This window comes from Carassius carassius, chromosome 22 (genome assembly GCF_963082965.1).
Source record: "Carassius carassius chromosome 22, fCarCar2.1, whole genome shotgun sequence".
NCBI classification, from domain to species: domain Eukaryota; kingdom Metazoa; phylum Chordata; class Actinopteri; order Cypriniformes; family Cyprinidae; genus Carassius; species Carassius carassius.
This window is the reverse complement of record NC_081776.1, coordinates 8,176,343-8,199,257: the sequence shown is the minus strand read 5'-3', so window position 1 is coordinate 8,199,257 and position 22,915 is coordinate 8,176,343. Positions and strand designations below refer to the sequence as shown.

General features: G+C 41.3%; 1 protein-coding gene and 1 long non-coding RNA gene across 6 annotated transcripts in view; one reads left to right on the top strand and one right to left on the bottom strand.

Annotated features, from left to right (window-relative positions):
- LOC132098856 (LIM domain only protein 3) overlaps positions 1-9,376 on the bottom strand; it is a 47,005-nt gene extending 37,629 nt beyond the window's left edge. The window contains exons 1-2 of one of the 3 annotated variants that reach the window (XM_059505080.1): positions 8,940-9,376; positions 856-1,069 (exon numbers count right to left, since the gene is read on the bottom strand). In XM_059505080.1, coding sequence (XP_059361063.1) covers positions 856-1,061 — 206 coding nt within the window. In that variant the 5' untranslated portion in view covers positions 1,062-1,069; positions 8,940-9,376. Of the gene's footprint in view, positions 1-855; positions 1,070-4,523; positions 4,893-5,585; positions 5,873-8,939 lie in introns of those variants that run through there. The other 2 variants (XM_059505079.1, XM_059505078.1) reach the window with 2 other exon arrangements.
- The window catches only part of LOC132098858 (uncharacterized), a 123,273-nt gene that overhangs the window by 73,824 nt on the left and 26,534 nt on the right, over positions 1-22,915 (top strand). The gene's annotated exons all lie outside the window — the stretch shown is intronic.

The window sequence follows — 22,915 nt, the reverse complement described above, 5'->3', positions numbered from 1 at the left end:
TTTTGTAGAATATCATAATTTGCTGGTCACTTGGAGAAGTTTGAGTGATGCTTTCTTTACCCAGGTAGAACTGAATATATGCATATAATATGTGTCATCATTTTCTGGCTTTAAATCTACTTTAAACAACTGAAATTGATTTGATTCCATCAAAAGTTGATTGCATATGTTTTTATCCATTCCATGCAATCCTACAAGAAAGTACCTTATGCACTTTTTCCTTTTTACTTATTAGGAGAAAACAAGAAGTTGTAGAACGAAGAGGTTGAGAAATATTTTTAGGGGTGAACAGATGACCGATATTGGAGTCTATCTTGGTCTGTATGCCAAAAATCCATACTTGCAGACTTGTTGCTTTAAAAGTGATGCATGCTGGGTGCACACATAGAAAAGCAAGAAATTGAGAGGTTGGGTTTCTAAGGAAACCCTTCCATCAGTGGACAAAGGTAAGCTGATTGAACAAGAACCAGGGTGGTCTCTTGCTAAACAATGTCCCTCTATCAAGCCTCAGTGTGTTGATTGGATCCAACAAATGAATCCATTGAAAACTCCCAGAAATGGCAGCAGTTTAAAGGCTCATAAAGATGCCCTTTGAGCTCCTTTTCTATTATGAAGAGCAAAGGATATCTAACAGCATGGGAGTACTCTGGGTGTTAAGGGCAGCTATTAAAGCCAGTGTTAGCAGCAATATGGCTTTTTGTGCCGCTTGCTTTGTTTGGGATTTGACGCAAGGCCCTTAGAGAGTTCTCTTTTGAATGAGGTACAGATTCAGTTATTTCCAGTGACATCTTGTAACTTACAATCTGTAGTGTCCAGGGTGTGTGTTATGACACAAATAGCAAGTTTTTCTCTTACCTTAGGTAGTCCCTCCGACAGAGGATGAGGTTGGCTTTTGTGTACAGCGTGGAGCCCACCTCGCCGAGTCGACAGTCGCAGCAGGCGCACTTGAGGCAGTCTTCGTGCCAGTACTTGTCCAGGGCCTTCAGCAGGTAACGGTCCTTGATTTTCCGGTTGCAGCCGGCACAGCCCTTTGGCTTGGTGTCCGGCTGGACGGAGAGCATTTGTATACCTACAAAGACAGGTGACAAGGGGCGACACGAAGGTGAGAACCTAGTTCCTTGGTGACTTTTGACAATCAATCATGTGCTGTGTATTTCAGTCAAGAGATCAACACACACTTTTTGGCTAACAATAACAAGAAGCCAATGTAGCTAACATCCTCCTCTTCCCCCTTCTTTAAGGGAGGGGCCAGAGCTTGCCCCTAGAGCAGGCATTGTGTAGCCCTTTACAAGGCGTGAAAGGGCTTTGTTGGGTAGAGAGGGAACAATGTGGTCTAATGCTGTAGGCCTGTAATTAGTATTCTCTTTTCATACAGAGGAGAGTAAGCTGTACCCCGCTCCCCCCATGCCACCGCTCCAGCCCCTCTTTTTTTGTCCCGGCCCAAAAAGTTTTTGTCCTACATTTTTACAAGCACGTCTGATTCTGTTGTCCTGCAACTGAGACAGTCCCCATTTCTCACCTTGTGCAGGGGAAGCTGTCAGAGCCATAGATTCCACCCTAATGTATATGCTGCTCTTGAACGGGGGTGAGAGCGCAAGCAGTGAGAAATTGCGAACTTTGAGTGAACGGGTCACTGAGAGATTTCTCAGCTGTGGTAAATTGAGTGTCTCTGTCTAAATTGAGGACCTCCCTTGGGATAGTTATAATGCACTCGTCGCCGTGATGCGTTGTTCAGGCAATCTCGCTGAAATACATTCATAGAGGAATATGAGAGTGAAAAGCCTTATTTGGGCTGTGTGAATCTGATTCTGACAAGAAAAGTTTGTGAAACATTTGGTATAACATTTAGGAAATTTGTGGTAGTTTATCCAAAAAAGACAATTCTGACATCATTACTCACCCTCATGTCATTAGAAACTTCTTTTATTGTATGAATATAATGCAATGAAAATGAATCGACACATTCAATCCCTTTTGCGTTCAAGAAGAAAGAAAGACATACATATATTTTGAATGACATGAAGGTGAGTAAATGATGTTGGAATATATTTTTGGGTGCACTATCCCTTTAAATAGTTGTGCATGTCAACACATTTGTAAACCATTAAGACTCTGCCCTACCTAACTGAAAAAGAGTTTGCAGCTTTCTTTTTTTTAACATGTGGCCTTGACGATAATTACTTTCAAAAATGATTTGCCAAAAGCGTGGCAGTTGGCCCTCACAGAAAATAAACAAGACAGTGCACCAATTAGTAAGACTGAGGACAGGTGTGAAATTGTTTCAATTCAACTGAGCATTACAATGCAGGGAAAGGAACAGCAGGTAGCCGATCCCTCCAGGGTCATAATTATAGCCTAGAGCAAATATCTGATGCAGTACCATAGGCTTAGACTGTGAACAACTTCTTTCCGCTGTGGGACCATGCTCGTTAAGAAGTAGAAACATTCAATGAAAACGAGGCAAGGGATAATGATGATTACTTTGACCTCGCTGGTGTTTTTACGATGCTTTATTTTGAGTTTATTCAAAGGAGAGGGCTTGATCCGGGGAAAATAGCAAGGAAGCAAATCAGACAGGTAGCACTGCCGCACTGTTTGCCCCATTGTGTTTAAGCTGTTGAGCTTTTAATTGGCTAGATTGGATTGTTAGAGTAGCACATGGCTGATTTCCTCTGCTATGCGTCCTTGTTCTGTCCCACTCATCCCCACCATCCCAGCTCGCCTGGTTAACACCACAAAGTCCCCGCCTCTCATTACCAAACCAAAGAAGTCAGAGATTCAACTCCCCTCAGTCCACAAACAAGTACAGTCCTAAATGAATCGACTGATGCACAAACGAACTGGCCCTTAAATCCACAGGCCTTGGTACCCAATTCTGATTTTTTTATGGAGTGTGGGATGTTCATGGCCTCATAGATCTTTCTATATCAAACATTGAACAAAAAATTAATCTAACATGCTGAAATTGGGCCTGGGCAGTCATTATAAAATATACAAAAAACTAAATGATTTTCATAAAGATTTTCTATTGATGCAGAACACTATATTGAACAACTCTGATAGTGTTTTCTGCACTTCTGTTCTTTGAGTCTACAGCACGACCGCTTTAGTCCGATTTCTGAACACGACTCTTAACCGGTTGTTTTTTTAGTCATTCAGAATCATGCGAGACCAGTTTGGTTCAATTGTATAAAGAATGACTCTTATGAGACGGTTCTTTTCAGTGAATCAAAAACATACAGTGCTATAGCCCGAATACCGAACGAATGACTCGTATGAGTCGTTTCTTTTTTTTCAGTGAACCAAATACATGCAGACTGAACAATGTAATCCGAGCCTGAACTACTGATTCTTATGAGATGGTTCTTTTAACGAATCAAATATACTTTTTTTTTTTTTACCAGTCGGAGCTATTACTGAACTAATTTGACGCTTGACTGAAGCTCAGAAATGACTTTTGTCATATTCGAGTCGAAATGAACCAATAACTGTCCCTGTTATGTTGTAGGCTACTTAAGGCTCGTGACACTTAAACTGACTGAATGCCATGAGATAAGCACTTTAAGCTACACATTATGAGTCAGTGGGCCTATTTTATTAAAATGAATGAATGCTTAAAGAAATAGGTCACCACATTTTTGTTGAACACGTTCACGTATATAATTACGACCAATTATTAGACTGCATTTAAGCCGCCTCTCAAAAGTCTACGACAAGTCGTCAAGTCCATCTAAACACATATTTTTGAAGAACTGAATTAAATGTATTACTTGTTTGTAAGATCGGTGCTGATGAAATCTGAAATTATATCATTATTTGCTAATAGACTGTTGAGGGCAGTAAATGCAACGCGAATCGCAGTTTCTCCCGAAATATTTCTTCCTCGAGAGTAGCCTACTAAAAGGATCATTAGTGGAACCGTTACGGAACCGAACCCATTACGTGCAATCGAATTCGCAACCAAAATCGTTCAGTTGTCCTTCCTACAGGCCTGGGACATGGGTGTCTTGTTTGTCTTTGCTCGCTCGCTCACTCAGATCTGTCATTATGTCCCGTTCGCACAGTGATACGATGCTCTTTGTGCGCCTCACCGTTCGCAGACACTGATGGGGAAATTTCAGGCGAGACTTGGCAAACACCGGGCGCAAAGTACCAATCTGATTTCACGTCACAGGTGCGCGAGCCGGAGATGCTGACATTTCACCCTCTTATCAGTTTAATTACTGTTGCCATGGCAGCGTAGTGCACGGAAAAGGCCAATAAGATTTGCAGCTTGCAAAATGAATAAATGAAACCGTTAACGTGCTAGAAACGGTGATATGCGACGGCACATCACATTAAACGCTATTCTTAAGTGTCTAAGCAAACCACGACAATTCACACAGGGGAAATGAGGAAAACGCGTCGCTTCGGTAAAATGGTGTGTGAGGTTAAACAAAACTGCCGTTATACGCATAGAAACATCCCAACTACACATTTAAACGTCACACTCGCGTTCATAGGATGCAAAACGCAGCTCTTACCGAAACTTTTCTCCCTTTTCTGCATTGGTTGACCCGCGTCGGCTCCCGGAAACACCATGCAACAAGACGAGGCGCGAGCCAAAGATGCGCGTGAAGTGAGCAGCTGTACGCGCGCGAGGGTGCTTCGCTTTTGTTACAAGTAACAATCCGCAGGAAAAGAGTGAACACGACGAAAACACCAATCAACAGAACACGGGAGGGAAAAAGAAGGAAAGAGCGAGCCGCTATCGCTCAGCGCCACACGCTGTTAAGATTCCGTTTGTCACAACAGTGCTCGACTATGAAATTAGATCGAGCAGCAGCCGTGGCGAGGCAAGTGGCGGCGAACAAATGACAGCGGATGACAAAGGCATATGCTTTACCCCTTCGCGCGCGCTGTAATCTTATAATCCTATCGTGCCTCTTGCTGTTCGCCTATTTCACTGCACAGTAAGAGGCACCAAATTGGATATATACAAAATACAACATACAGGAACTCGCATATAGACTACTAAAACGCAATCATTTTGTCAAGCATTTACGAACTACATTAGTTCTGATGCATGGCGTGTTTTTAGAATATAAACAATAAATGCGCTTACCAGCACATTTTACAGTCTCTTTCAATCTTAAAACTACACTTCAATAAGCCTTGTTTTTAAATGCACAAACTTTAATGTAGGCTAAATATTGTGTGCTTATTATTCTCATGCATACTATACATGCACATCCACATCTATTATATATGTTGCTGTCTTACTGTGATAATACTGTCTAGCTATTGTTTGTAATTTATAAGCACATAGCTTGAATGTTCGTTATGCGTTGCAATGAAGTTTCCTAAAGAAAGAACATTCCGTTTTTGTCCGTTGCTCTGCTGTGTGCACACACAAAAAAATTCAACACACCTGACTCCGCAGGGTAATCTAATGTGAAATAATCTTAATAACATGCATTTATGATTTGATCCATTTACGTGAGGCACACATGCCTGAATTTTGTATTTGACACCAAAGACTAAGTAATTAGTCCAAAAGAATTGGAGCAAGTCCGTTCGGAAAAGACAATTAAAGCACAACTCACCTTCTTGACCAAGTTATGCAGAAGGTTAACTTAGTGCACCGACTCCAACTCAATATTCCTCGGAGCAAAAGTTCACCAATCTGACATTGCACCGCGGATAATAGTGATCTTCAGGTTGAAAATAATGAGGTCCACATGGATCATCTACGAGTAGTAGTTCACACCAAAATCTACAGGTGTTCTCGCGCGAGCCGTCATGTATTGAGTATTCTGAGAAAGCTTACAACAACTTGCCCATCAGTGAGTGAAGAACGAGGAATAGTGAAGCCTAGCTTTATTATCTTCAAACCCAATGTGAGACATTACACGAGAAGGAAAAGGTCATTCGGTTATTACCGACACCCGGAGTAACGGAGCGCGCGCTCGCTAACACAAACTTAATGCTCACCTCTCAAAGACGCGCGCGCAAACATGCTATGAGCTCTGTACTACACGTTTACACTCGCCCTCTCTCTCTCTCTTTGTTTTAGCAGCTAGGCAACAACTTCGTGGTGCTACATAGTGTTTTATAGGCCTGATTCATAAAACACATACAATATATTTATGCATACATATGTCTGTCATTATGCACGTGCATCTTTTTGAATCGTAATTATATTAGTACTTCTGAATGCAGGTAAATACACTCTAAAAGATAAAGATTCCAGGTAGAACAAAAACTACTTTCACATCCTGATGCCCTATATAAGAACGTCAAGTTTCACAAATAACTTTTGATCATGTTAATTTATAAAGCCATTTATATAATGACGTTTTAAAAGAGCCAGAAGACAGTATGCTGATATGAAGAACTTAGAATTTATTATCAAAAACTTTTTTAATCTCCCAAAAAAAGCTTATAAAAGACTTAAGAATCCTATAAAACAAAAATGGGAAAAAGCTCTTTGCTGATCATAAGGTGCTGCAATAAATCACTAAGGAACATTTCATTTTAAGAGTGTAAGAAAATGCAGGCTACATTACAGTATATGAATAAATACAGCACCTGTGAGGACATCAGGTGCACATCAGTTTTTAAATCGAGGAATATTTTGGTCTCATATTAAATCAACATCTAATTTATTCAGTATTTAAGTGATTAATTTAGTAATGCTTCATAGGCCATGTTGGTTAAGACCAAATTACTCAGTGCAGCCTTAGCTGACTTAGAAAAGCAATTATATAATCTAAAACAGTGTTTCCTATTAATTTGGCTTAATCAGCAAACCAAAAATGTGATTCTTTTTTTAACTCATATTACACTGGATATCCTTTAGCATTAGCTGTATTGTTAGTCACTTAAAAACAATAATGTAGGTGTAAGATAAACTCACCAAGTAGTGTACATTATGCGACATTACGCACTATTTTGTTTTATACCTAAATCTTTCCAGGTAATCCTTGAAACCTGAAAGTGCCTTTGGTGTCCGTGTACCTCGGATTCACTGATCTAAGAGGCTAATTATTTTATGCTTCAACATGATGATCATTAACAGAAAATTAAAACATAAAGCTATAAAAAGCATGTCTCCCCGACTGTGTCATCTGTAATCACACATTTAAAAATACCCCTTTTAAGTAAAAAAAAAAAAAAAGCTGATGATGCTTTTGCATAAACCTACAGTATGTAGCACTTTGTGTGTGCTCTTGTGTCTGAAATCATTATGGTTATTGGTTCGTCATCAGACGTTTAGGAATAAATCAGGATGTATTACCCCAGGCCACACAATGATCATTTTCCATTATTGATCATAAACTTTCATGCTTTATGTATGTGATCACTGTGCACCTGCAAAATCAAAGTACATGAAGATCCAGATAAAAATTGTAACTGTACATGTGTGTTTGTGTGTGTGTGTGAGAGAGAGTAATACATTTCAATGTTTTCACAGTTTTTTTCTCAGTCTGTGTTTCTAAAGCTATTCCTCGCCCATTGTTTACACCTGTTCACTCTAATTAGCACTGCTTGATGCCCATGTTGCCGAGGTACGATGAATCACAGGCCTTCAGTGCCACCTATCCTTCCTCCCCACGCACACAGAGAGAAAAGGAAACATAATCACACATGCACTGTAGAGTTTATTTTCTGTCATGGCCCAAAAGTAGTCATTTATCGGCAGCCCAGTTTGGAAGTGACTAAACCGATGTGGAGATGGATAACTGTTGGTAACAAAGTTGGTAAGATTGTGGTCCCATGCCAATCATCTCTGCCTAAAATACTGCAGTAATGAGATGGGTCATAAAATGCTCCTCGCTTCCATTATGAGTGATGAGATGCATTAAAGCTGACAGGGTATATTACCTGCCAGTAATTAGGTTTTGTCATGGATTGAATAATTTCAAAGCGGGTTATCTTGGTAATCATGCAATTTGCGGGGGAGATGCTTTAAGCTGAGTAAAAGGGAGCGGGAGAGAGAGAGAGAGAGAGAGAGAGAGAGAGAGAGAGTGTGTGTGTGTAGGGGACGCTGTAACCCCTTCTTCCTCTATCCCCCCGCCACCACTTCATCGGGCGCATTATCATGTCAATTATTAACCGAAGATATCTGAATTATTGGGGGTGATGAGCTAGAGAGTGCCATCAACGGATAGTGCCGCGCGAGGTGAACTCAGCCTTCCGTCACGTTGTGTGACGCTCGCGCGAATCAGTCCAGCACGCAGCCCGCGTGGCGGGAAGCACGCGCAGTCTTGGCGAACGGACGTCGTTAAAATGAAGAGCTGCTTATTATTTAGCCTCACTCTCTCTCTTTCTTACACTCACTCACTACCACTCCCCCTCTCTTTTTCACACACACAGACACACACAGAATGTCATGTCAGCAAAGCGAGGGATATCCGACAGACGATTCGACCACCCCTCTTCATCCGAGCAAAAGGAATGCAGGTTCGTTTTTGAGGTAGAAATGAAAGCGGGAGTTTAATTACCGGGGTTCACAAGAGGAGAAATCTTTTTTTGGAGAGGATTGGAGTAGAAAATATATTTCCTGGTGCTCATACTCTGGTTTAAGCCTCCTTTTAGCATCTCCAGCGACCATTCATTTCATGGAAGCTTCAACTTAATCCCAGTTTAAACCGCTACTAGTAACGTACATAGAATCTAATGCTCTCTTGCACCCACCACAGCCACCCACATTGTAACAACAGACTCTAACTCTTCCCTTCCTTATTTAGGAGAGAAAACGTCAAAGTACTTGGCAATTATCCAGAGATCCTTTATCCTAACAACTTCAATGAGAACAAAAGATCATCACCAGTTAGTTCCGGTTTAGGGTCAAATTAAAACACTGCACGAAACAATCGTTCCCAAGCTTCTTAATGAGGCTGCAGAGTAGAATATGTTTGAGGAGGGGGAAAAAATCTGATTGAAAGATACTGTACCGATGAAAAGTTGCAGATTAAGACGAGATGATAGCTCAAATATAGCCGGTTCCCTTGTCAAGTTCCAGGCAAGCGGGTTAAAAACACGCAGCCCGTCTCTGTGCAACTCCTTCTCGCTCCCGCTCTAAAAAGATTCCCCTCCTTCTCCCCACGATGGCTGTTTCTTTGCTCGCAGTCTCCTTCCCTCCCTGGCAGCAAAGCAAAATAGAACTGAGCCGGCCCGCACGTCTCCTTGCCTATTTAAGCACCTTCACCAGGTCCCTAGTTAGCAGCACACTCCAGCTCATCCAAGAAGCTGACAAGCACCGTTAGGGAAGGCAGCGCATGTTGCTCTAATGGACCTCATTAAGTTCTACTTACAGATGTTCTCTTAACATAATTGATCTGCAGCGATTTGAGAGGACGGCAACCTATTCCCTAGCTCCCAATTATGGCCCGGTAATTAGATCCCCAATCTCCAGTTCTCCACATTCACCCTTCTAACATTCCGAAATATCAAAGTATCTCTTTCTCTCAAAGCAAACCCTCCTGCCTCCCCCACCTAACCTTCGTGTCTCCACCTCCTTTGCTCCCTCCCCTCCCTAAGACTCCATTCCTCTGACAGTATTGACAGTCAGATCTGCTAACCTTTGTAGTGAAGCCAGACTTAGTAGTGCACACTCTCCAATTGACAGAGCTCAGTCTAGCTTTTTTCCCTTTCGTTTTCTTTTTTTGCGCTCTCTCTCTCTGGTTCTACTTTTCTCTTCCTGCTGAAATACCCAGGGAAAGAGTGAAGGATGGAGAGTGAGACACATTGGGGGGTGGGGGGGGGGGGGTGGATAACAACAAGTTTGCACTTTTTGATAAAAGGTTGTAATGATAATATCTGTCAGGGGAGGATCTCTTTTTTCCATAGTGCCTTTTTATCTTTAATAATTCCTCTGATGGTGAACATGAGTGCAGGAGCGAGAGGCAGGTGGTGTGAATGGTGAGCAGAGATGGTGCAAAATTTATGATGCCATTCAGAGCCACTCCCTCCACCCGCTTAATTATCCACCGTGCTAAGACACAGAGCACTTTAGGGAAATGTGAAGGTCACGCTTACACACTTAAAAGGTTAGTTCACAGAAAAATGAAAATGATATCATTAATGACTCACCCTCATGTCGTTCCAAACCGTTATTCTTTGGAACACAGTTTAAGATATTTTAGATTTAGTTCGATAGCTTTCTATCCCTCCATTGAAAATGTGTGTACGGTATACTGTCCATGTCCAGAAAGGTAATAAAAAACCGAGTCAATCTTTCGTTCGTTATCTGTCTCGGCTCGGTGTTCATCTTCAGTTCTCTCTTCACAGACTGTGTACTGTTTGAGTAAATTAATTTCTCTGGGATATTGGTTTGTTTTAACTCAGAGGGAGTGTCAGCCACGTTAAAAAAGTTAACAGCTTTAAGTCATTTGTGGATTAATGCTTATGTGAGACGCGAACCGTTTCAAACAATTCAGTTCGATTTGGTAAACTGGTTCAAGAAGATCCGGTTACATCGGTTACAATGCTGAATGGACCAAAATGTATTTTCGATGCTTCAAAAAATTCTAACTGGCCCTCTGATGTCACATGGACTACTTTGATGATGTTTTTATTACCTTTCTGGACATGGACAGTATACCATACATACGTTTTCAATGGAGGGACAGAAAGCTCTCGGACTAAATCTAAAATATCTTAAACTATGTTCTGAAGATGAAAGGAGGTCTTACGGTTTGGAACAACATGAGGGTGAGTCATTAATGACACATTTTTGGGTGAACTATCCCTTTAAAAGACACGGCAGTTTTGTCACATAGGAAGCTGGGGTGGGTGCGCTTGGTGCCAATAATTGGCATACATTTTTCTAGTTCATGCACAGTTTGTGGTTTAAACGTGACGCGAGTGTGTATGCAGCGGTGCTTTGCGATAACACAAAAGATGACTATTTGTGATTTTCCTTTTCTTTAGAAGTCTTACAGGTCTTCAATTAAATTCAAATAGGTCCAGTCTTTAAATTTCCTTCCTTTACTGTTTCAAGAGCCTATATGATGTATACGCAATGAGCCTTTTATTAACAGGAATGATTCAGTGAATTCACTGATTATAGGGAGTATTCATTGTGATATTAGACTTAAAGTTCCATCACATTAGCAGAATTTCTGCAAAATTCCATTGTCAATAGTAGTTACTCAGAGGTCACTTCCAAACCAGATAACTTTATATTGGTAAACACAGCAAATGTGCCAGTTAAAAGTTAAACAGACAGTAACAAAATTGAAATAAAACATTTGATTTCGATCAGATAGAACCAATCAGGGTTTTATTATGCATCACCTGAAGTCATCATATAGCATGTTTTAGTGTCCAGTTTCCTTGCCATGCAGAGTTTTATATATTCACGAGTGTCCTTTTATATTCATCCATTCCTCTCATCCCATCAATTTTTTCTGACGCTTTTCAAAATCTCAAACTAAGTTACCCACACTATACTTCAACAATCTAGTAAGAACCCCCTGACTCTGGTAGAGTCACACTCAATCTAATACCACACACTATCCTACAGTTCTCTACTCCCAGTGGACACAAAGGGACACATGTGACTTTGCACTAATGTCCACAAGAGTCTCTCCTTAAAGAGACACCCAATAATTTCTTCAGGTAGGTGACCCTCAACAGGGTCAAAGGGTGCCTAGTTTTAATGACAACTTTTATACTCCCAACCTTGCTCTCTCTGCCCTGTAGACCAATTTTAGTTTTTTGGCCAAGAGACAACTAGAGCGAATAATGAAGTCTCCTCTGCAAACTCTGGAGAATCACCTTTAGTAATGGGCCTGAGGGGACACCTTTAAAGTTAAAGAAAACCCAGACCACTATATACTGGCTTATCCCATTGTAGCAAAGGGAATCTAAAGAGATTATTTAATTCAACCAGCAAATAATTTGTTAAGGCCAGTCTGAGAGCTAGTATATCCAAGTGCAACATAAAGCCATGTCAGAAGGAGGGCATGACTGGCTGAAGGCTGGTTGCAAGTAGGTAGGTCTGCAGTAAGGTTAGATCATTTTAATGTGCGACTACTTTTTGCATTCAGGATGATTTTAAGGATGTTGAAATTCTATTGCTCATGTCTACCTTTCTGATTTGAGATGTTTGTATTTTGGGTGAACTATTCCTTTAAAAGACACGGCGGTGTATTGTATTTTAATAGTCATTATGTTTAGAATAAACTGCTGCTTTTTTGAAGACAATATAGACCTTTACAGATTGTGCTTTGGTTATTTTGTATGAATCCAAGTAACATATTACATTAAATATTTTATGTGATTAAATAATTATTACAATTAATGTTTTGTTGTGATTTGACACTTGAGCCTCTACGTCATGTTGGAGTTTTGGAGGTCAGTTTTATGCTTTCCATTTAAATCTTCCATTACAATGTAGCCCACACTGTCAATAAACTAGTCAATACATTTTGAGTGTTTTCAAAACCACAAGAAGAAGAGCCTTTAAATAATGTTTCTACAATCCTTTAATGATAACCTAGAGCAATACTGGTACCTGCTACATAATATCTATTGATTCTATCCAGCATTATTTCCTTGAGTAGCTCACTTGAAATGACCTGTGTGTTTGGAACTAAGCATTTCAAACAGACCGCTGTATACCTCTGCGGCAATCAATCAGCCTTAATCCAAAACCAATTTACTCCGCCTGAAGAGGAAAATATCTTTTAATCTCTTGCCGACAATCCCTGATTGCAGTGCTGAGCATCAGTTGACAGTAAAATGGAGGCTCGCTTGTGATGAAGCCGCTAGTTTATGTACTACACAAAACAGTCTTGACTTGTTGTATACACACTATAGACAAAGAGTTGACGTAAATCGCAGTATAGGTGTCGTGGGCCTATCATTGAAACACCAGAGAAGGAGGGTGCCCACCTGATGACCCCGATGAAGCAAAAACCCCCATTCTCATCCCACTCAACCACCATCACAGTGAGGAAATTACACCGATGGATGCATCGTCACCACTCATACCTCAGGTCTTAAAAATGGGATTGCTTCACCTAGTCCTAAAACATAACTGATCATCTGGATCCACCCAGTGACTGCTGTGAAGAGAGCAGCTGGCAACTAGGGAAAGACCTAGCGACAGCCTGGAAAGACAGCTGACAGACGGGAAAGACCCCACCGGGCCTGCCCCAGGTTAGCTCCCTGTGGTAGGAGGGACTTGGCACTATTAGTGTACAGGTCCCACCCATCTCTGGCTACAAAAAGTTCAATGAAGAAAACACCCCCAGAGTCAGCGAGAGCGGGGGAGGATGATGACTCACTGACAGATTACATGGTTATTGACCCAGGAACGAAACAGACAACGAGAATGATGATCATTAAGACACCTGAGATGACAACACCTACACCTACTCCAGGAGTTGAGCTACAGAGTTGTAGATGTGGTTGGACCAAGGAAACAACCTATGCAGGCTTGAGAAGACACCAAGGCCTCAAAAAGTGCTTGCTCTCAGAGCAACAGGGAACTAGCATTGACCGGTACTTCTTACGGAGCAGGTCGAATAAATCAAGTGAAGTTCAGCAGCAGGACCAAAACCAAAGTCTGCAGAACATCAATCCCCCTGTTCGAGAGGAAGATGAGGAGCCAAGCATAGCGGTGCCCATCCTGCCGCAGCCTGCAGCTGAGAACAAGATTCAGGGGTGAAAACCACAAGTCAAGTGGCCAAAATCCTGTGAAAGGAAAGAGTGGGAGACGATTGACACAGACATCAGTAACCTCCTGGGACAATTGAGGGGAACTGCAGTCCGGAAGTTGGAGCGTATGGGAGACCTGATTTACAACTATGGTGCAGAGCGCTTTGGGATTGTAGAAAAGAGAAAGAAAACATCACCCACCCAAACAAAGTCCAGGAGACAGCAGGAGATAGAACGGTTAGTCAAGGAGAGAAGGCAGCTGAAAAAACAATGGAGAAAAGCTCCCGAAGAGGAGAAGGAAGGAATCAACCTGCTACAGGCAGAAATTAAGAACCGACTGGCAACCTTGAGGAGAGCTGAGAATCTGAGAAAGAGGCGTAAAAAGAAGGAGCAAGAAAGGTCAAACTTCTTTAAAGATCCCTATAAGTTTGCAAAAAACCTATTCACAAAGGAAAAAAATGGCAAACTCAAAACATCAAAGAAAGATCTAGAAACTTACCTCAAACAGAGTCTCACTGAAAGCCAGCTTTGCGGACAGACAACTCTTCCACCCGAAATGCCACCGATACATTCCCCAGAACATCAGATGGACATCAGCCCCCCCAGGTTGAGCGAAGTGAAGAGAATTGTACAGCGGGCTAGGGCTGCATCCTCCCCTGGGCCCAATGGAGTCCCATACCGAGTTTATAAGAACACACCAGATGTATTATGCTTTCTATGGAGGCTGATGAAAGTAGTGTGGAAGAAACAAGCAATTCCAACTGCATGGAGGAGAGCAGGAGGCATCCTAATCCCGAAGGAAAAGGATTCTGTGGATATCAGCCAGTTCCGGCAAATCAGCCTCCTGAATGTCGAAGGCAAAATCTTCTTTAGTGTAGTGGCTCGCAGGCTGACAGCTTACCTGGAAAAGAACCACTTTATTGATACTATGGTGCAGAAAGCAGGGATTCCAGGCTTCTCTGGATGCTTAGAGCATTTAAACATGATATGGAATCAAATCCAAACCGCCAAAAAGGATGGAAGAGATCTCCATGTTGTGTTCTTGGATCTTGCAAACGCCTTCGGATCAGTTCCTCATAATCTCCTGTGGACTGCATTCCACTATTTCAGCGTCCCGGAAGTAATCACATGCCTTGTTAAATCTTATTTTCAAGACCTACAACTATGCCTGACAACTGATGAGTGTACCACAGCATGGCAACGAGTGGAAATAGGAATAATGGTGGGATGCACCATCTCACCTCTAGCATTCACGATGGCTATGGAGGTCATCATCCGCGCATCTCGGTGGGTAGTAGGAGGTCAGAAGCTCAAATCTGGTCTTCGTCTCCCTCCCATCAGAGCTTACATGGACGATATGACCATCCTCACCACAACCAAGGCTTGTGCTCGGCGGTTGCTGAACAAGCTACAGGAGAACATCCAGTGGGCCCGGATGGAAATAAAGCCAAGCAAGTCCAGGAGCATCTCAGTCGTCAAGGGGAAGCTGTCAGAACAACGGTTCTATGTGGGCAAGGAGCCTACACCAACAGTGGCAGAGAAGCCAGTCAAGAGTCTCGGACGCTGGTACCATGCCACCCTCAAGGACACAGAGCAAGTTGACCAGCTTACGAAGGACACCATATGCGGCCTTGAGAGTATTAACCATACCAAGCTCCCTGGCAGGCTAAAGCTGTGGTGCCTTCAATTTGGGTTATTACCCAGGCTGATGTGGCCTCTTACCATCTATGAGGTCCCAATATCAAAGGTAGAAAAGCTGGAGAGGGTGATCAGCTCATTTGCCAAAAAGTGGCTGGGGCTCCCTAGATGCTTTACTAACATCGGACTGTATGGAAGAGGCATCTTGGAGATTCCTGTTTCCAGCCTTGCAGAAGAATTCAAGTGCTCCAAAGTAAGGCTGGAAATGACACTAACAGAGTCCCGTGACCCATGTGTTTCCAGAACAGCTCCTACACTGGTGACTGGAAAGAAATGGAACCCAGCGGCTGCTACTCACCAGGCAAAGTCAGACCTTAGGCACAGAGACATCACTGGTAATGTGCAACAGGGGAGAGGAGGCCTTGGCCTGGGAGACAGTAGACCATCGTGGCAAAGGGCAGCTCCAGCTCAGCGCCGACGGCTGGTTGTTGAGGAGGTGCGTCGGCACGAGCAGGCATCAAGGTGTGTAAAGGCGATCTCACAAGCCAAGCAAGGACAATGGACGAGATGGGAGGGAGTTGAGAGGAGAAAGTTATCCTGGAGGGAGCTGATGGGCATGGAAGCATTTCACATCAGCTTCATCTTACGTGCAACATACGATGTCCTGCCTTCCCCCTCAAACCTCAACCAATGGTATGGAGAAGACCCGACATGCCGCCTCTGTCCATCCCCTGCAAACCTTAAACACATTCTGGTTGGATGTAAGACAAGCTTGTCACAAGGCCGCTATACCTGGAGGCACAACCATGTCCTGAAATGTCTAGCAGCTACCTTGGAGTGCAGACGGTTACAGATCAATGCCCTGCCTCCTCCATCATCTCATCCCTCATATGCAAGAGAGTTCATCCGCGAAGGTACAAAGTCCAAACAACATCGGATGTCGGCCAGCTTGGAAGGGCTCGAGACTGGAAGTTGGTGGTAGATTTGAACCAAAGACTTCACTTCCCTTCTGAGATCGCCACAACAAATCTCAGACCAGACCTTGTGGTCTGGTCCTCCTCACTTCACATTGTGTATATAATAGAGCTTACCGTTCCCTGGGAGGCTGCTGTGGAGGAGGCATTTGAGCGCAAGAGCCTTAAGTACACAGAATTGGCAGCTGATGCTGAGCAACGCGGATGGAAATCCAAGGTCTGCCCAGTGGAAGTCGGCTGCAGAGGCTTCGTGGGCAAGTCAACCATCAGGCTGCTTAAGGAATTGGGAGTGCAAGGTCAAATCCTACGCCGAACCATCAAAGCCCTCTCAGGTGCAGCAGAAGAAGCAAGTCGATGGCTTTGGGTGAAAAGGGGAGACTCCAACTGGGCCCCTAATATTACCTGAGGCATTGAGGGGTTGAAAGCAGAGGGGGGCACACCTGGGACGCCAGGTGCTGCCGATGAGCCCTCTGGAGGTGTCGTGGGCCTATCATTGAAACACCAGAGAAGGAGGGTGGCCATCTGATGACCCCGATGAAGCAAAAACCCCCATTCTCATCCCACTCAACCACCATCACAGTGAGGAAATTACACCGATGGATGCATCGTCACCACTCATACCTCAGGTCTTAAAAATGGGATTGCTTCACCTAGTCCTAAAACATAACTGAAATCTTTGGAGATCATTCTGCTCAGAAGCAGTGCAGTTATTGGTGCATATGTGTTTTTTAATTAATATTATAATATTTTTTTCAATTCAGTTCAAGGTTTTTCTTTGAAAGCTCAAATAATATATTATTTCGAGCACAACAACTAGTGCAAATTAAACAAGAATAAAAAAAATTCTAACTACACACTCCAAAAAAAACAAAAACAAATTATGACCTGCAACTATTAATCCACTTCGGGCGTCCGTTTTGTCACTGGCGTAAATTTAAATAGCACTCTCTTAAATATTCATATCAACTAGCACCAAGCTATCTGTCATGCATAAAGCTCATGTCTTCAATCTCATCATCTATTGCAAGAGTAGTTGCAATTTCATTTTTAAATCTAATTGAAAGGTAAAGAAATTCACCCAAACTCTCGAGGACACTGAACCTCACGTTTTATTTATTGTCATTAATTGATGGTAAACTGTCAAATCTTAATGTATACTGAACGTGGCAACAAGTAGTTTGTATTCATAATTAAAATGATTGTTTAAAATAAGGTGGCTACGGTGCAATAAGTCCCCTTTTGACCCATCAAAAGTGTCTTAATCATGTCTGCTTTGTCTTGATTGCAAATAAAAGGAGTCAAAATATGCAAGCAACTATGTCTCTCTGACAAATGACTCCAGAGGCACAGGAACAAAACCAGACATCTCATTGTAAAGTTTTGGCACTGCTGATGCTGTTTTGGAGGCTGGGGGGTTGATCTCAGAGTCTGTCAGCCAGTTAGATGAGACTCTGATTTTCATCTTTGTGTATATCTGGGAACGCTAATTGGCAAGATGAAGCGATGATTGATGTCACTGATGTTCTCCTGCGCTCTTGCTGCAATTTTCCCACCCACATGCGTCAGTCAGTGTAATGACATGGTGTTGCTACTGTACAAGTTGCCCTTTTACACTGATCTGAGATCAGCACTGTGCCATTTCTTAAAATAATTAAGCCTGTGATTCAAGGAGAGGGAGCTAAACCTTGATCAGCACATGAGAGGCAATGACATGATGGCCCATCCTCCATCTGCTTTGACATTGTAAAGTCTCTCACTTTATTTGAAACATTGAAGGACATCACCTCTCTGTTCAGTGCCATTAGCCTCTAGCTCATTCTCTTCCCCAATGCTAATTGACTCAAAAACACACAAGGTGAGGTCCCTGGGATGAACTAAAAGCGTGCGTAGACAGGCCTCACAATGGCCTCATTATAAAAATGAGATGTAATATTGTGCGGTAAGTGTTCCAGTTCTTGTTGGCCCTGGGAAGGGAAGAAATTGCACTTTGGTGAGCTTTTCAAAACATACTTAACATGAAATAATTTTTTTTACGTCAATAGGTGGCATTCTAAGCACCTACACCTCTGTTGTTTGAATGAGAAGCATTAACCTTCACCTTCAGCAAGGGCTGCGAATTTGGCAGGTTCCAAAAATCATAGACTTAAAACATAAGAGAAATAGTCACAGCAATATGCTTACTTCCATGCTATTGAGTGCTCTCAAGGTAAGTCTATGTAAGTAAGATTGAAAGGAAAATCAGCTGAAGTGGCTTTTAGATGTCATTATTTGACTAATATTTTGGACCCTGATTGTGAATCTCTCTGATACAGCCTTGACTAACTTTGCAACCTTTTTTCTAGTATGTAAGTTGGAGGTATAAAAAAAGAATTTAAAGACCATTGCCTCCTCTTTTCTATGACCGATCCTTGGAGAACAAATTTCCATAATACAAGGGAGGGGGCCGGTGGCTAAGCTGGAGACGAAAGCTAATTAAGATAGCTAATAGCCACATTTCACAGTGGCTAAAGCAACTGTCACACTTTACGATCCGCTCTACGGCTTCTGCACAAGCATGTGACATCATAAAACTGCGTCTATTATCCACTCCACTGTCCCGAGTCAAGTCCTGCTTGTGAATATGTTTACCTCCCTTTAACACATTATGCAGAGGCGCTGCACCATAAGCCATGGGAGGTGAGGAACCATTAGAATAAAAAAAAGTGATGTAATATGCTACACACCTGCCTACAGAAAATGCATCATCAAATTAAGTACATGCTAATCATATACAGCCATGCTTTACCTTAATGAGTGGTTTAGCTTCTCCAACAGCCCCTGAACTCATTACCTGAAAGATTAGCTTTGAGTAGAGACATGCCCTGGATGAAATGTGCAAGATCAATATTTTGTTTTACTTTCCAAATATGAAGGCACCCTTTTAAGATGGCCCCTTTCAATGATGTAATTATTGATTTGATAAAATGGGCAAATACTGTTGAATATGGACCCATGGGCTCTCTGGAACCCTCTCATGGCTCTCATTGGGGCCCTCCAAGTTTGAAAGTTATCCGCTAGCAGAAGCACATGGCTCTCTGGAACCCTCTCATGGCTCTCATTGGGGCCCTCCAAGTTTGAAAGTTATCCGCTAGCAGAAGCACATGGTAAGTGTAAACAACCACACACACTATAGGGAAAAACAGACAGATCTGCCCAGGGATGTGACAGTAGGTGGGATGGAGTGAATGAACAGCGCTCTCTTCCACCCTCAATACCCATGGCTAAAGTACTGAACCCCCAGGTGCTGAAACTAATAGCTGCCCACTGCTCCGGGTGTGTGTTCACTTCTCACTGCTGTGTGTGTGCACTTGGATGGGTTAAATGCAGAACACCAATTCCGAGTATGGGTTACCATACTTAGCAAATGTCACGACTTTCACTTTCTTTCACTTGTGTAGGAGCTTCATGTTTTAATTGGCTGCTCTCTTTGCATGTCAGGGTACCCGGTGGACTAATCCTCCAGCAACTATCAGACCGGATGCCTTTCTTGGTAGGGTGTGAAAAGGTGTTTCAGACATCCTCCTCTCACATCGCACCCCACTGTAGTTCAGATTGCTCTTACACCATCTTCACAGTAGCCCAATCTATGGTGCACTTTCTTCATACGTGCTGAACTATCACATGTAAAACAACTGGGATGAATATATCTATGTCTATGTCAGGAAATTTGAATGGCAGATGTACAAAAAGAAACACCAAAAATGTAGTTGAATGTAGAGAGACTGTACAGTTCTGGCAGTTCAAGGCCCATTATTTTCCAATATGAGGCTGTCTTTCTTTGCAGGGACTCTTTCGCCATGATAGGAGAAGCAATATTGAAAATGGAAGGGGATGCGCAACTGAGCTGAAGCATTGGGCCCACCGAATTGAAGGCAGGAGACAGAGGCCTATGAGCCGGCGTCTCATCAAATGGCTCATGAGGCCTTACATTTTTTTTTTTTTTTTTACTAAAGTGATTTGTGCATCCTCTGTGTGGAGATGAACACCACCCTGGCTAAGCCCTGATGAGTGCTTATAAGAGAAAACTGTTTGGGAGTGATTTCCCATCTGGATTCAGCTCCGATAAGCAGTTTTAAATTGCAGTAGGACTTATACCATTGACTACATTACTGAGTCCGCCAGGCCATGATATTGCATCACTTGCTCATTGTCTGATCTCAGAATACAGCTAAGGTTAAAAAAGAAAATAAGGCTGGCAAGCGGATGTACCCGTTTCAAAAGAATACAAAGTATGTCACAAACTCGCAGTTCTTGCCGGTGAGGTTAGCGCAAATTGCAGAGGTTGTCTATATTTGGTTGATTGAAACATTCAATAAAAGAGGCGTAATCATAAAATATTTGATTGTTCTTTTTACTTTGGGAATGTCATGTATTGAAGCCACTGCAATGTTCTTACGGCTCTTGCTTCTTTCATATCCTAGCAAAGTGAGTGATATTCTCAAATGCACCCCGGTCATAAGGGAGGGAGAAGGAGATGCTTATTTGTGCAGCTAGGGACTAAGTGTTCTTTCTGGCAGTTTTTTTAAAAGTCGAAAGTCGATCTGTTGAGATTCTGAATGTGTTGCAAAAAAAAGAACATGAGTTTTTGATTCAATTCTGAATCATAGTGCCATGCAATTCTTTTGTTGTTGTCTGTTATGCCCTTATAATTTTGGATTTTAGGAGATGCTATCAGGACATTGTATTTCACTGAATTACCCTGGGTGTTTAGCCAACTCCATTGTTAAAGCATGTGTTCAAGCATCTTTTTTAACAGGACAAATATATGAATGTTAACAATGTTTAGATGGTATGAATTAGGCTCTACACACTAGAGTAAATATATATATTTTTTTATAAAAAAAATACACACACAGTATATATATATATATATATATATATATATATATATATATATATGTTTTAAAGTATTTTATATTTACTTTATTTTTAGAAATATTTTTAACATATTTAAATTGAATTAAACTGTAATATACAGACATCTAATTTTTTACATAATGTTATTTAATATTTTGTAAATAATGGCTTATTGTTGTTATTATTATTTGCATTATCTTGTGAATTATTCACAGCTGTTTTTGTTGGATTTATAGGTAGTATAATAATTAAGATTATTTGTTTAAATATATTTGATAAATGAATAGAAATTCTTGTGTATTTTGTGTATTTTTTTAAAAATAAATAAAGAGTATTTGCCCTCTAGAATACTATTTTTTATTTAATATTTTAGCTCCTCAAAACAGTAGCACAAATAATACTAAATACTAATACTAAAAGGTATGTGAGAGCTATCCATCACCCCCACCCCAAAGTGTGTAAACATAACTAGAGTCAGAACTAGGGCAAAAACTTATTCCATAGTGGGACATTCAACGTATTAATATCTTTTTGCAGTAGAAGACATATGATCGGAATCTTTGAGTTCTTCAATCTTCATTTTGATGTGAAGGCCTGGCCCACTGTAAAGGCAACGCTGCTGACTCAGTTGCTTCCTTTTCGAGATCAGACATGATTTCTTTCTCACTATTGCAACATTCTGTTAAAACTGATTGGTTCAAACATGCGCTCGTGAATACTGAAAACATTACCTTGAGTTGACATCAGAGTACATTGAGCACTTGTTTGCGGGTCTCCAGTCTCCCTGAAATGAATTCCTTCCTCCTACTCCAGTTCCTTGTGTCCTTCAGTCAAATGCATTCTCCTCCAAACATGGCATAATCTTCCCATTTGTGAGGGCAATGCTCAACTCCAAGAAGGGGTCGCCTCTAAATAATTGCTTCAAATAAATGAGCTCTTAAAGGTCCATTAGCCCAGCCTCTTCCTCAGCTAATAGCGTTTAGTGATATCAAAGATTGCTGGAAGGGGCCTTGCCACAGAACAGATGGGACCATCCTTTTCTAGCTGTAAATGAGTATTCTGAATGGATCGCAGTCCTTCATTATTACCTGGGCCTCCTGATAAAAAGGAATCTAAACCTCACCGATTATGTCACGCTTCACAAAAAAGTAAATGCCCTTCACATGGTTCAGGCAGTCATTTTAGTGCATTTAGGTGTAATTGCATGCACAAGTGGTGGGAGAGGGAGGGACTTGAGCTGTTTCTATGAGTGCAAAAACATAATTTAAAAAAATCTACCATCATACTTAAAAAGGTACATTTACTTGTGGCTCTACAATTACTCAGTCTTTCTGTGTTAAATTTGAAAGAATGTACAGTTAATTTTTTTGAAGCTTCAAAAAGGATGCCAAAGCACCATAAATGTATAAAGTAGGTTGCACATTTTATTTAATTATTTTTTATTGTTTAATTAACATTATTCATATATTAATAACATTCAATATATTTTTTTATTTATAGATTTATATTATATCTGTAATTTTATACCATAAATGTATAAAGGTAAATCAATTTAAATAAATAAATAAATAAATTTGACATATTTGTTTATTTAAAACATTAAATATATATATTGTAAATAATTTATGTTTATATATTTATACCATAAATTTGTCACATAGGTTGTGTATTTTAATTATTTATATATAATTTAATTTACATACATTTTTTATATATTTACGTAAGTCATGTAATGTAACAATGTTTAATATGTG